This window comes from Myotis davidii, unplaced genomic scaffold, assembly GCF_000327345.1.
Source record: "Myotis davidii unplaced genomic scaffold, ASM32734v1 scaffold384, whole genome shotgun sequence".
Lineage (NCBI taxonomy): Eukaryota > Metazoa > Chordata > Mammalia > Chiroptera > Vespertilionidae > Myotis > Myotis davidii.
Genome location: NW_006295385.1, coordinates 178,168 through 192,478, shown reverse-complemented (window position 1 = coordinate 192,478; position 14,311 = coordinate 178,168). Strand labels below are relative to the sequence as shown.

The 14,311-nt window shown below is 34.9% G+C and overlaps 1 protein-coding gene across 1 annotated transcript in view; it reads right to left on the bottom strand.

The window, feature by feature from the left end:
* Nucleotides 1-1,904: 1,904 nt before the first annotated feature.
* The window catches only part of CAPZA2 (capping actin protein of muscle Z-line alpha subunit 2), a 38,557-nt gene continuing 26,150 nt past the window's right edge, over nucleotides 1,905-14,311 (bottom strand). Inside the window, exons 6-10 of the mRNA XM_006770011.2 lie at nucleotides 13,881-13,960; nucleotides 8,764-8,842; nucleotides 7,513-7,584; nucleotides 3,964-4,026; nucleotides 1,905-3,307 (exon numbers count right to left, since the gene is read on the bottom strand). Coding sequence (XP_006770074.1) covers nucleotides 3,167-3,307; nucleotides 3,964-4,026; nucleotides 7,513-7,584; nucleotides 8,764-8,842; nucleotides 13,881-13,960 — 435 coding nt within the window. The 3' untranslated portion in view covers nucleotides 1,905-3,166. The remainder of the gene's footprint in view (nucleotides 3,308-3,963; nucleotides 4,027-7,512; nucleotides 7,585-8,763; nucleotides 8,843-13,880; nucleotides 13,961-14,311) is intronic.

Below are 14,311 nucleotides of genomic sequence, written 5' to 3'. Positions count from 1 at the left end.
CCACAAGGTCAGGAGTTATCTTTCTTTTAAATTTTGTTTACTGTTTCATTTTATTACTGCTCTGTATGTGCTACATGTGAGTGATGTTAGGTGCTTATATAGGTGGGTTCCGACTTACAGCGAAATCAGGTTACATCATGCCGTGCTGTAGGAAAAGATCTCCAACGTAACCCGAGGACCTACTGTAGTGCTTCATTTGCTAATATTTTCCCAACTGTTTTGCTCCTGTGTTCATGAGGGATGTAGGTCCATGATTTCCTTTCTCTCTTCCTCCCTTTCCCCTTCTCCCTTTCCCTTCTTTCTTCCCTCGCTCCCCTTCTTCTCCCGACTAGGAATTGTGATTAGTACTTAGTTTTCTCTTCATGTGTAGATTATCCTATACTAGAGGCCCGGTGTGTGTGTGTGTGTGTGTGTCCCTCAGCCCAGTCTGCCCTCTCCAATCTGGGACCCCTTGGGGGATGTCTGACTGCAAGTTTAGGCCCAATCACACAGGCAGTTGGACATCCCTCTCACAATCCGGGGCTGCTGGCTCCTAACTGCTTGCCTGCCTGATTGCCCTTAACTGCTTCTGCCTGCCAGCCTGATCTCCCCCTAACCGTCCCCTGCCGGCCCGAAGACCCCAAACTGCCCTCCCCTGCTGGCCAGATCACCCCCAGCTGCTCTCCCCTGCTGGCCTGGTCACCACCAACTGCCCTCCCCTGGTGGCCTGGTTGCCCCCAGCTGCCCTCTTTTGCCAGCCTGGTCTCCCCCAGCTGCCATTCCCTGCCAACCTGGTTGCCCCCAGCTGACCTCCCCTGCTGGCCATCTTGTGATGTGAGGGCATCATGCAAGGGCTGGTGGACCACCTAGGCTTTTACGCAAATTTTCCCTTCAACCTGGAGTTTGACCAGGGGGTGGGGCTGGCCCACAAACTGCTCACGGCCCCTCCCCTCCATTGGCCCTGCCCCTGATCGGCCATCCCCACCCTGATTGGGGGCAGGGCCGACCAGCCAACCTCTTGTGTCCCCTCCCCCAGCAGGTCCGGCCCGATTGGCCCAGATTGGGGCTGGCCGGCTGGACCCCACCTGTGCACAAATTTGTGCACCGGGCCTCTAGTAATTTATAATAGCAGACCTTCTAGTTTAAAACCACTCTTACATTTCTGGAAAAAATCCAACCAAGGGATATTACAAATTTCTCAATATTATTGGATTAGTTTTGTTAATATATTCATAAGTAAAACTGACCTGTACTTTTCTTTGCTGGTTTTGTTATCAAGGTTATTTTAGCCACATAAATGAATTTTAAAAGATTTCCTCTTTTTCTTTTTTGGATAGGATTAGTTATTTGGCAGAACCCTTTTGAACTTTTTCATTATTTATTCACCATTACAGACAGGGGGTAAGGAGGAGGGAAACCACTTTAATTTAAATGTTATATGGCTGTTTCAGTTTTCTGTTTCTTCTTGAGTCAGGTTGGCTAAATTACATTTGTGTTTCTTCTGAGGCACATTACATTTATTAAAAATGTATTATTTGGTTCTGTTTTTGAATTTTCAAGCTTACTGGCAAAAGTTGTTTATGGTTTTAGCTGTATCTCTTGTAAACAAAATAACTATTGCATGTCTGCTGTTACCTTGCAATAAAATAAAATTATTTTTTAAAATCATTAAAAAAAATCTTCAAAGATTAATCTAGTATTTACTTCACAATCATCATCAGACTACTGAAATGTCTTAAATTTGCCATTTCATTTTCTTAAGGAATCCCAATATGACAAAAGTTGTATTCTAAAACTACAGAAAAAGATTTAACTAAAAATGTCAAAATTTCATATTTTCAATGCTTTCCAAAGCCCAACAGTGATTTTTAAAAATAAATTAAATAATATGCTTTTATTAAGAAAATTTTAAAAATCTATACAACTCAAGCTAATGAAATACTTTATTGTGCATAATAAAAGTGGTATTTTTTTAAAAAAACAATTCCAGGCCCAGACATTTGCAGAAGTATGTGAGGAAAGAATTCCACTGGAATATAATAAGCGGTACTCGATTGATGAAACCATAATCCAATCCACTCCCTATATTAAATACTTACATTCACCACAGGCTTGAAATCCCTGTAGCATCAGTAACTGTATTTTAAAAAATATTATAAACATGCGTATGATGCACAGGAAGATGGAAAAATTTAGACTGTAACTGCATACCTTATGTACTCCCAGCTTTTCTAATTTACAACCAGTTAAGAATCACAATTTTTAAAGAAAGTATTTTAAAATAATATGACTCACTGGTAAGTGATTTTCTACTCAAATAAATAAGAAAAATTTCATCTTAATGTCACATGGAATTTCAGTACTTTTCAATTCAAGAAAAAAAAATCAACTGAGACATGGTCATAGTTCAGGATTATATATATATTACAATTTGCCTTGTTATAATACATTTGTGGCTTCATGATAAAAATAACTCAAGAACATATGGAATTCAAGCTAATTTGCATAACTCACAAGAAAAAAGCATTAAATGCATTTCTGAAATAAGTTTTTCATTTAATTTTAGAATCTCATAACAGCATTAGACCTTGGCCTTGTTTAAAAAAAGTTTAGTTAAACACTAAGCTAGCTAAATAACCTTCTTGAAAGCTTTAAACACAATTGGTATAGAAAATGCTTTCCCTCTAATATCAATCTTACATAAATGGAAGAGGTGAGGGGGAAAAGGTAGACAATTTCTTTAGCAGCATATATATGGCTAAATCCATCAACCACCTTAAACTATAAAGTCCATTATTGACCCCTTTAAAAAGAACTGGCAAATATCAAAAGTTACACACTTCATAAACCAAAAGACAATAATTTTAGGGTTATGGTAATTAAAATATTTTTGAAACACTTCAAAAACTTTTAACATTAAACTAGAGGAATCATCTCTTCATTGTAAGAAAGGCATAACAGAAGTGAAAGACATTTAAACTAAACTTATTTTCAATCCTCTTTGAATAAAAGAAATTAAAAATAATGGCTGATTAGCTAAGCTTTGTGCTCTAACCAAACTAATTACAGTGATATTTAAATGGCAACAGCCCACCTGACTGGGTAGCTTGATCGTTCTGAATAATTTTGCAATATTTTTTTTAAAAACACAGAGACACTAAAATGATCCAATCATGCAATGTTCATCTTATGCATTCTGCATCTCTTTGCCAATCTTGTAGCTGAGGATCTTGTTCCAATCAATCTTGGTGCGTGTAACTGGCAACTGTCGACGTAAGGCTTTGAAAGTAGTGTCCGACATTGTCTGATAATTCTCACTGATGGCAGTCTATGAAAAACAGTGGTTAAAGATTTAAAGAAATGAAAGGAACAGAACAATTTATAAAACACATAGGTGTTTTAGGAAAACCATTATTATGGCAGCCTGCCTCATTGCTTTTAAAAGTCAAATAAAATCCCAATATGTTTTTAATAGCTGTTTAAAAGCAGCTAAAAGAAAATGCTTATCATTTTGAATAATTAAATTCAAATGAAATGAAATTATAAATGAGTTAACACTTGAGCATTCTAATTTGGATCTATTTTACTATTATTCACTCAGAGCGATTTCATAAATTACTCTTTGTAAGGAATGAAAACTTGTCCAATCCACAAATTAAATGTTATGCTCAATGTGAAAAGCAGAATACAAAATGAAATATGACCTCAGCAGATACATAATCCAAATGCTTTGGGAAACACTTCCTAAATAAAAATTTCCAATTAGAAACAATCATTTAAAACCTTGGCATATTTTGAAAAATGCTCAACTTTGCCTACATTTTCACAAGTTTGCCTTGAAGTAAAAACAAACAAAAAACAAACAAAAAGACTACGTCTTATTGCAGTGAAACAATGAAAAAAATTCAGGCTTATGACTAAAATTAAATTTTCAGTGGTATTATTTATAAGCAAATATAGATAAAAGTATTTTGAAGATCATACCTGGTATTCATTTTCTGCAGCTTCTACAATCTTTATAAATTCTTTTGCTGTTTGCACCTCATTCTGAATTAAAACAAAACCAAAAGTGAATAAAATATTAATTTAAAACTATACCACTATTATTTTTAAATAGGTATGCTATATATGTATGGTTAAAAATGTTATAATTTAATAAATAACTGATAGAAATTGTAATAAAGGGAAAATATTGTAAGAGAATTATTCTAAGTCCAAGGGGAACTAGGAAAAAAAAGTTGAAAAGTTCATAGAATGAGGCTGGTCTCAGAGTTTCACTGGTTAAAGAAGGAGAAATTTTAATAATACACTTTGCTGAAAAATGCAATTATAACACTTGACATGCATTCCATTAGACAATCTTTATAGGTAAGAAGTCAGATTCCTAATTAATGACTATATTTAAATATCATTCTATAAATAATAATAATAATAATACCTTAAAATATTACCAACTAGGAAGAGCATATTTTAAAGTTTTGGTAAATTTATTGTATTGTTGAAATATATTCTGGAATTCTTTAAACTTTCTAATATGTGGCCTTCTTTGGGGTTTTTTTGCTAACAGCAATGTTAATGGAAATCTAGACGTTTGTATAAAACAGTGTTAATATAAAATTCTCAAAATACCTTACTATATCATTTATAGTTGACCGTTGAACAACATGGGTTTGAAATGTAGGAGTCCACTTCTTTAATATTTGGATTTTTTTCAATAAATACACAGTACTGTAAATATATTTTTCTTATGATTTTCTTAATAACATTTTTTTCTCTAGCTTACTTTACTGTAAGAACATATTATATAATACATGTAATATATAAAATTTATTAACTGACTGTTATCAGTAAGGCTTATGGTCAACAGTAGACTATTAAGTTTTGGGGGAGTCAAAAGTTATATGCAGATTTTCAACTGTGAAGAAAGTCCCCATATTAAGGATCAACTTATATATTTGCAAGTATATATTTATATTTCTATAATGGGTATGTTTTTCTGTCTAAAAACAATAAAACAACAATGAAAACCTGTAAGATAAAGTGAAAGACACATTTCTAAAAAACTCAGCACAAATTGATATATTAGTAGTTAAGTTTAATTACTATAATAACCATCTCACAACTCCACAGTCTATAATTTTTATAGACAAATGTCTCTTTCTCTTTTTTGTTAATCCTCACCCAACGATATTTTTCCATTGATTTTTGGAGAGAATGGAAGGGAGGGGGAGAGAAAGAGAAATATCAATGGGTTGCCTCCACATGAACCTCCACTAGGGCCATGGACTGAGCCTGCAACAGAGGTATGTGCCCTTGACCAGAATCACCCCCCTACCCTTGAGTCCGTGAACCCACGCTCCATCCACTGAGCCAAACTGGCCAGAGCAACAAATGTTTCTTAAGAAGAATCTCTACCCAATGTCAAGCTCCCCAAAGAAGATAATAACCAAATGCCCTGTTTACACTTGTTCATGATATAGAACTATACCGAATACAATGTCTCGTGGAGAACCAGATATTAGCAAATTTTGCAAGAAGAGTACCACTTAGCACAACACAAATGCCTATGCGAGAATATCACAGTAATGTTATATTATTAATATCCTTGGGGCAATGAAAATCCACAAAGAAATTGATGCACATGCAATGGAAAGAATGGAAAACTTTTCAGGGAAATAAAACCAAGTTCAAAGTTTCTCGAATTTGAAAGCTGAACTTCATTAAATTATAATCCAAACAGAGAGAGAAAAAAGCATACAACACAAACATAAAGGTTAAGTAAAGGATCAGAGATGTAAATTTAAAAGCTAAAACTATAAAATTCATAGAAAAAACACTCAAGGTAAAATCTTCATGACTGTGGGTTAGGCCAGTGGTCGGCCAACTGTGGCTCGCCAGCCACATGCGGCTCTTTGGCCCCTTGAGTGTGGCTCTTCCACAAAATACCAAACTTCTGCGCACGAAGTTTCAATCACATTGTACGTGCGTGCCCGCACGTGGTATTTTGTGGAAGAGCCACACTCAAGGGGCCAAAGAGACGCATGTGGCTCGCGAGCCGCAGTTTGCTGACCGCTGGGTTAGGCAATGGTTTCTACTTATGGACCAAAAACACAAGCAACAAAAGAAACAAATGGACTACAGCAAAACTGAAATTTTACCCAGGCTGGTGTGGCTCCATGGTTAGAGGATTGGCCTGTGGAGTGAAGGGTCATGGGTTCGATTCCCGGTCAAGGGCACACACCTGAGTTGCAGGTCCCATCCCTAGCCCTGACTGGGTGGACCAGGGCATGTGCAGGAGGCAACTAGTCGATGTGTCTCTCTCACATGGATGTTTCTCTCTTTTTCCTTCCCTCTCTCACTCCCCTCTCTGAAAATCAATGGGAAAAATTTATCCTTGTGTGAGGATTAACAAAACAAAATGAAATACTTTGTTCTGCAAATTATACTATCAAGAACATGAAAAAATATATAGAATGGGAGGTAAAATTTACAAATCATATTTCTGATATAGGACTTGAATCCAGAATATATAACCTACAACTCAACAATAAAACACAAATAACCAATTAAGAATAGGCAAAGGATTTGAACAGACCTTTTAAATACATAAATGACCAATAAATACGGGAAAAGATGCTCATTATCATTACCCATCAGGAATATGTAAATAAAAACCACAAGATACCATTGCATACCAACTAGGATGGCTATAACCAAAAAGACAGACATAAACTTTGGTGAGGATGTGGAAAAACTGGAACCCTCATATGGAAATGTAAAATAATGCAGCCACTCTGGAAACAGTCTGGCAGTTTTTCAAAAGGTTAATCTCCTATGACCCAGCAATTCCACTGCCACATATATACCAAAGAGAAATTATAACAAATGTCTGCACAAAAATTTTTACATGAAAGTTCACAGCAGAAAAAAGTAGAAAACAACACAAATGTTCAGCAACTAATAAGAGGATAAATAAAATGTGGCATATGATATATTACTTGTCAATGAAAAGGAACGAAATACTGATATTTGCTCCAACATGAATGAAACCTGAAAACATGCTAAGTGAAAAAAGCCAGTCATAAAAGATCACATATTATAAGATTCCATTTATTTGACAGGTTAAGAATAGGCAAATCCACAGTCAGAAAATCGGATTCATGGTTATCTAGGCCTGAGAGTGATTTGATAGGGCTGGTGGGGTGGGGGGAATAGGGAGTGATTAATAATGGGTACTGGATTTTTAGAGGACAAAAATGTTCTAAATTAGACTATGTTGATTATTATACAATCCTGTTAACATACTAAAAAACACTGAAATTTACACTCTAACAGGGTGAATGGCATGTGAATTATATCTCAATAAAGCTGCTAAAAAAAGTTAGGTACCAATTTCCATTACTTACCATCTTGTATCTACCTGAAAACACTTTAATTTGAAGCAGAAATACTGCTTAAATGTTACTTCCGAAACTGTTCTAGTTTTACAGAAGGATTAGATTGTTTACATTTATTTTAGAATTAATTACTTACAGACACTGTTAGGGAATCTTGTATGTCTTTATGACTCACTAGCTGAACATTACCATCTTCATAATAATGAACCTATTAAAAAAAGAAAGTGCAGAAACCGTATTATAGGCAGGAACCATCATGATCCTCATGGCTTCAACAATCACATCATTGTATGTGACTATCAATTTGAGCTGTAACCTAAACTTCTCTGGTGAACTCCTGCCCTCAATCTAGTGAGAACACTAGTTAGCAGTTCCTGCAGTCACTTAGGCAAGCCCTCCACTGATCTGACTGCTGGACATTTTTACCTCATAAATATTCTGATAGCTAAACTCAAGATTTCCAAAAGTGAGCTCACAATACTCCCTCCCCAACGTTGCTTCTTTTTTGTGTATTTCTACCAATCATTTAATTCCTCATATTCAAAGACATGAGTTTATTCACAAAACATTAATTGATTACTATGTGTGCCTCCTATTAAGAAGGTTCTAGGGACATATAGCTTTTTAAAAAAAAAAAAAAATCCCTGACCTCAGATTTCAACACAACATATCAGGTATGTAAAAAGTAAGTTAGTAATACTCCAGAATCTCTCTAGCATTGAAAAAAAGGACTTCAGAAAAAAAGATAACACTGCACTTGGGTTTAGGAAAATGACTGACAAATCAGGGAAGATAAGGAAACTTAGCTTAGAGAACAGCGTACTTTATATAGGAAGCCTTGGAGATACTTGAATGGAATGTGTGTGAAGTCAGGGAGGGAGAGGAGTGCCTGGAGAGATATATATAGTAGGGAACAACTTTGGGCCTTGAACGCCACATAAAAATGGCTAGACTATCTAGTAGGTGAGAATATACTGCTAAAATGTTTGTAAGCAAGCAAGCAACATATCCAGATTTAAATTTAAAAAATCATCTCTTTTGATGGCAAGTGTGAAAAATAGATTAGGACTGGCAAAAGGTCCAGCAATTCAGCAAAATAAAAAGAAAATGCTTATATGAGCAAATTATTTAAAGAACAGACTGAGTGATAACACCTAATTTTAACTGTATTTTGAGAATCTGTCAGTTATCCTTGCAGATTCTTGATGACTATAGAGAATGCATTACAACATTATTTAAAAGACGAAATCAGCACTACTTGTTTTTCTAATTTCCTCAACACAAACGTCTGAAGAAGAAATGATTATTTTATATTATAAAAATGTAAACTTATGAATCATTGTTTTGCTATTAAGAGATCACTAAACAAATTCTTTTTATTTCATACCTGAATTTTCAAGATGCCAACCACTTGAGTGGTTGAAGGAGTGATTGTAAACTTCCACTCTGACCTCCAACGACCATTCCTTAAAAATAAAAACAGCAGCTGTAAATAGGTAGGGAAAATAAATTTTAAGTGACAGATTTAAATTGAATGTTACAGCCTGGCCAGCATGGCTCAGTGGTTGAGCACTAACCTATGAACTAGGAGGTCACAGTTCGATTCCCAGGGCACACACTTGGGTTGTGGGCTAGATCCCCAGTATTGGGGCATGCAGGGAGCAACTGATCAATGATTTTCTCTCATCATTGAAGTTTCTATCTCTCTCACCCTTCCTCTCTGAAACCTATTAAAAACCATTTTTTAAAAATGTTATAGTATGAGAGAATGTGGGGGATGAATGCTAGATATTCATTAAACTAAAACATGTAAGCTACTTTTAGAGAAAAATTTTAAGCTGCTTCTTCAATTGACTCACTTATATTTTAATTAAGAATAAATAAATGTTCATATTATCAGGAGCTTTCACAAATCAATACAGTTTAACATCCACTGAGTTATACAAAGTACCAAATAATTTAAAAAGAATGGATAGTAGTACAACATTCTTTTTTTTAACTGATTTCTTTTCCTCTTTTTTTAAGAAAGAGAGAGAGGAAGAGGGAGAAAGAGAGAGACATCGATGGGAAAGCAATAATCGATAAACTGTCTCCTGCACACCCCCTACTGGGGATCAAGTCTGCAACCTGGGCATGTGCCCTGACTAGCAACCTTTCGTGGCATGGGATGATGCCCAACCAAGTGAGCCACACTGGCCAGGGCAGTAATACAACATTCTTAAGGAGGTTTTGATATCTGGAAAGAAAAGGGCTATAAAGAATTATAAGCATCAGATTTCCCCACACCTCCTTTCCAATTTTAGGTTTAAAGTTTTCGCATCAAAGGCACATACCTCCTACCACTTCCTGAAATTATTTTCGGTATACAAATTAATACATATTCATCATGGTAGGAAACTGTGAAGTTACATCAAGCAACAGGTATGCTATTCATTTTTGTCTCCCATTCCAGGTAATGAAATTTATCCTTCCCGCCCTGGAGAGCCTTTTCCAAAGCAACTCTTTTTCTCTTTTCTTTCCATCTTTACTTGCTCTTTGCACACTAGACACTCTGATATGCAAATCTGTACCTGTCAGTTTTTTTGTTTTGTTTTTTGTTAACCCTCACCTGAGGATATTTTTTCCATTGATTTTTAGCGAGAATGGAAGGGAGGGAGGAAGAGGTGGAGGAGGAGAGACAGAAAAACATCGATGTGAGACAGGTACATCGACTGGTTGCCTCCCTGGGCTCAAACCTATGACCCTTTGATGCCCAGGCTGACACTCTAACCAATGAGTCATAACAGCCAGGGCCTGTTAGTTCTTTTGAACAGTATACATTTCTAAAATAATCACAGGGCTAATAGATCACTATATTGGCCTTGGTATAAAATTATTTGTGTTCTTTTCAATATTCTTGCAGTCTAACCAATCATAAAAATCTGTAGAATGATGACTCTCATACCTAAAGTTAACTCTTAACATTTGAAAAGTATTATTATTAGAACAATGTTTATCATGTACAAAATAAAAGAGAATTGTTTAACGTCTTGATTTTTAGTGACTCATCCAAAATTATCCATAGAAGCTCAGTTGGAAAGAACCTAGATCAGTGATGGCGAACCTTTTGAGCTCGGCATGTCAGCATTTTGAAAAACCCTAACTTAACTCTGGTGCCGTGTCACATATAGAAATTTTTTGATATTTGCAACCATATAAAACAAAGACTTATATTTTTGATATTTATTTTATATATTTAAATGCCATTTAACAAAGAAAAATCAACCAAAAAAAATGAGTTCACGTGTCACCCCTGACACGCGTGTCATAGGTTTGCCATCACTGACCTAGATCTATTCATTTTATTTCATAATTCCAAAAGAAGTTATTCCTTTTATTTAGTTATTAATATCAAGCACTAGTGAGTTCTAGGCATATACATTTCTAACTTATCATGACTGACTGTGAACAGAAAAAAAAACCCCAAATCAAGTAATGTTATGAATTTGAGAACTATTTCAAAAGATCCTTCCAAAGAAATTATTACATAGTAAAAGTAAATGATGCTGAGTAGAAAGTACCCTTTCATCAATGGTGTAAATAGTCATTATGCCATAGCCTTTATAATCTTCCCCTCTCTTCTATTAATGCTGTAATTACAAATGTGTATTCATTCAAAAAAACGTTTATTAAGCTCTCTAATACGGCTAGACATTAGGGAAACAGTAGAGACCAAGAAGAGAATGTCCCTAGTGAAATCTACAAAACATCCATTAAAAACACACACATAAAAAACCCAAAACCAAAACATCATGACTAATATTTTCTGATTTTTTATTCTATTTTTACTTTAGGTGAATTGAAATATATTTCTTTGCACCAATATTTATATTTTAATGAGATTCTTGTGATATGTGGTGTTGAGAACTTTGGAATATCATATAAAATTTGTCTTTTCCCATAATTGGAAGTCATTTTTAACTTCAATGATATAGTATTCTTAGTGATAGTGTAGGAAAAAAATATTGATCAGATATGTAAAGTAAAATAGTGAGAACAGAAAATTCAAGGACAGACATTATCTTCATTTTACATATGCTAGAGTTCTAGTAAATTGTATTTTTGAAAACTAATTAGTAAATTTACTATAGCACACTTTAAGGTAATATGCTTTAAGGTAAAACTTAGTAGCAAGAATTTATCTTTAAGTAGTTCAGTTTCAACAAGATTTATTTTATTAACATATCCTGACACAAACAGCATAAATTAATAGTGATTTTATGCAGATTTATTTATTTAGGATACTGATAGATTAATGCTACAGGTTTTTAAGACTAAAATGGAGAAATCTTTTTTTCCCCTTTTTAATTTGTCTATTTTCCACAACCTTTTAAAGCACAATGTGACTCGAGCACTATATTTCTATTCACAAAACTTGCTTTGAGTTACTTTCAAATGGCTTTACAACATGCCTAGGTTGGCTTATACTTCTGCTACACTAAACTCCCTTTCTTTCGAGTCAGGCCCTATGGATAATTTCTCCCTTCAAGTTGGTCAGCTTATCATACTAATTTCTAGAGGCTGTACATGCAGTTAGGGTATGTTACAGGGGATGTTAGGCTTAAAAGGTAGATCCTAGGGGATGAAAGTTGTCTTAACCATGTATATCACAGAACACTTTAGCAACAAAAGATTTGGTCTGCTTAGGAATCCGCTTGAGAGATAACACTTAGACCACAAAGCTAACATTAGGCTACACTTATCTTACAACAAACTTAACCCCATTCTGTTGAAACAGGCCAACATGAAACTAGGAAAGAAAAACGAGCTCTGCTTTAGGGGCCTGTCGTTATCACAGTATCATACACTTCGAGGGGAAAGAAACCTGGTCTTCCCTTTAAGTAGTTGTCATGCCATACATATTTTTAAAATGTTACAAAAATTTTTTAAAAGTCCTTGAAAATATAAAAATGAAGAAATCTTTAAGTGACTGCAGCTTGTTTACATGTGAAATTGATTTTCCTTCAGGGATAATGTATTTACATTCTTTCAAATGCTCTTGGTTAACTTTGTAACCTTGCATTTATTTCTGAGATGGTTAAATAGTGGAGCAAGTTTGGGACATAGACCAAACTGGCCCATGGGGGTTACTAAAACCTTCAGGAGCACCACCAGCCAACCTGGTTAACAAATCAAAGACTAGTACACTTAACAGGTAGATATTATAATTACTCTGATGAGCATAGTATGAATTAACTAAAAAGGGGGATATAAAGATTTCATTTAATTCTGAATTTATAAAGTCTTAAAGAGCTTCAAAAATTTTCTTAACAGGAGATATCTCAGAAAGTATTATTTGAGAATAAAAAGGCCTACCAACTTGTCAAAGATAAAAGATTAATAGGGCAAGTCAGTGCTTTGGGAGACTAGACTTTTATAGTAAGTAATCAAATGACTTGTACAAAAATTATAAGGCATGATTGTAATTTGCTCCACTGTATAAAATTTGCCATTACTTCCTCACATTGGCTAACTGGGGACAAGGCAATCCACATGCAAATATCTACGTCAGAGTCCCTAAAGTTCACACACACAAAAAAGTCTTAATTCTTCACCTCTGCCCTCCTCCCCCAGGTAAGTCTCATTCAGAAACAACCCCTTCTCAGAATGAGCATACAGGCCTCCAACTGGTCTGCTCAAAGGCACACAAGTTCCCTTAGGATGATGCTTGCTAGTTTTTGTATCAAAAGGCTGAAGGTCCCTGCCGCCCCCAATTTTATTTTGTATTGGTTTCAGGTGTACAGCTTAGTGGCTAGACAATCATATACGTTACATAATGTTCCTCTCAGTATTTCCAGTACCCCAACTGGTACCATACACAGTTATCACAATACTATTGATTATATTCCCTATGCTTTACTTACAATCCTGTGACTATTTTGTAACTACCAATTTGTGTTTGTTAACCCCTTCACCTCTCTCACCCAGTCCTCCAAGCTTCTCCCTTCTGACAACCACCAGTTTGCTCTCTGCATCTATGAGTCCATTTCAATTTTGTTTATTTTGTTCTTTAGATTCTACATACAAGTGAAATCATAGGCATTTGTTTTTCTCTGACATTACATTGAGCATAAACCCTCTACGTGCACCAATTTTGTTACAAATGGTAAGATTTCATTCTTTTTTATGGCCAAGTATATTTCATTGTATTTATATGTACTTCTTTATCCAATAATCTGTTGAAGGGCCCCTGGATTGCCTCCATATCTTAACTGTTGTAAATAATGCTGCAATAAACATAGGGATGTATAAGTTCTTTCAAATTAGTGTTTTGGGTTTTTTAGATATATATATATCCAGAAGTGGAATCTCTGGGTCATAAAAAGGCTGAAGTTTTATATTATGTTTAGATTGCTCTTTGTCAATCATATAAGCAAGGTATAGGCTCAATCAATAAAGCAAGAACCTTTTACAAAGAATATAAACAATGTCGAAATTCTCCAATGCACCAAAATTTTAACTTACCAAAAGTTTTTTGCTTGGAACTGATGGCTTTCTATGCATGCAATAATGGTTTGCTGTCCATCTATTTTTTTACCATATACCTTGATGGCAAAGAAAACAAACATAAGAGTGAATTTAGGGCCACAGAAAGTTCAACTTTATAAATCTATAAGATACTAAAAATTGTGTCTTTGGCAGGAACATATAATACTCAAATAAGAACACTTAATCACAGAGACTTTGTGGATCATAAAAGAACTCAAAATTAATAACATGCAATTTACTGAGTAAAACTGAATGTAAAGTAGTCATAAATATTCTAGATATACCATATTTTTCATTCCAAACACAAGTATCAGGAGAAGCATGAACATACAGATATCAATATGGCTGTTTCAATGTAAATAAAAACTAGACCTAGATTGTGATTATCATCTTTGTTTACTTCACAA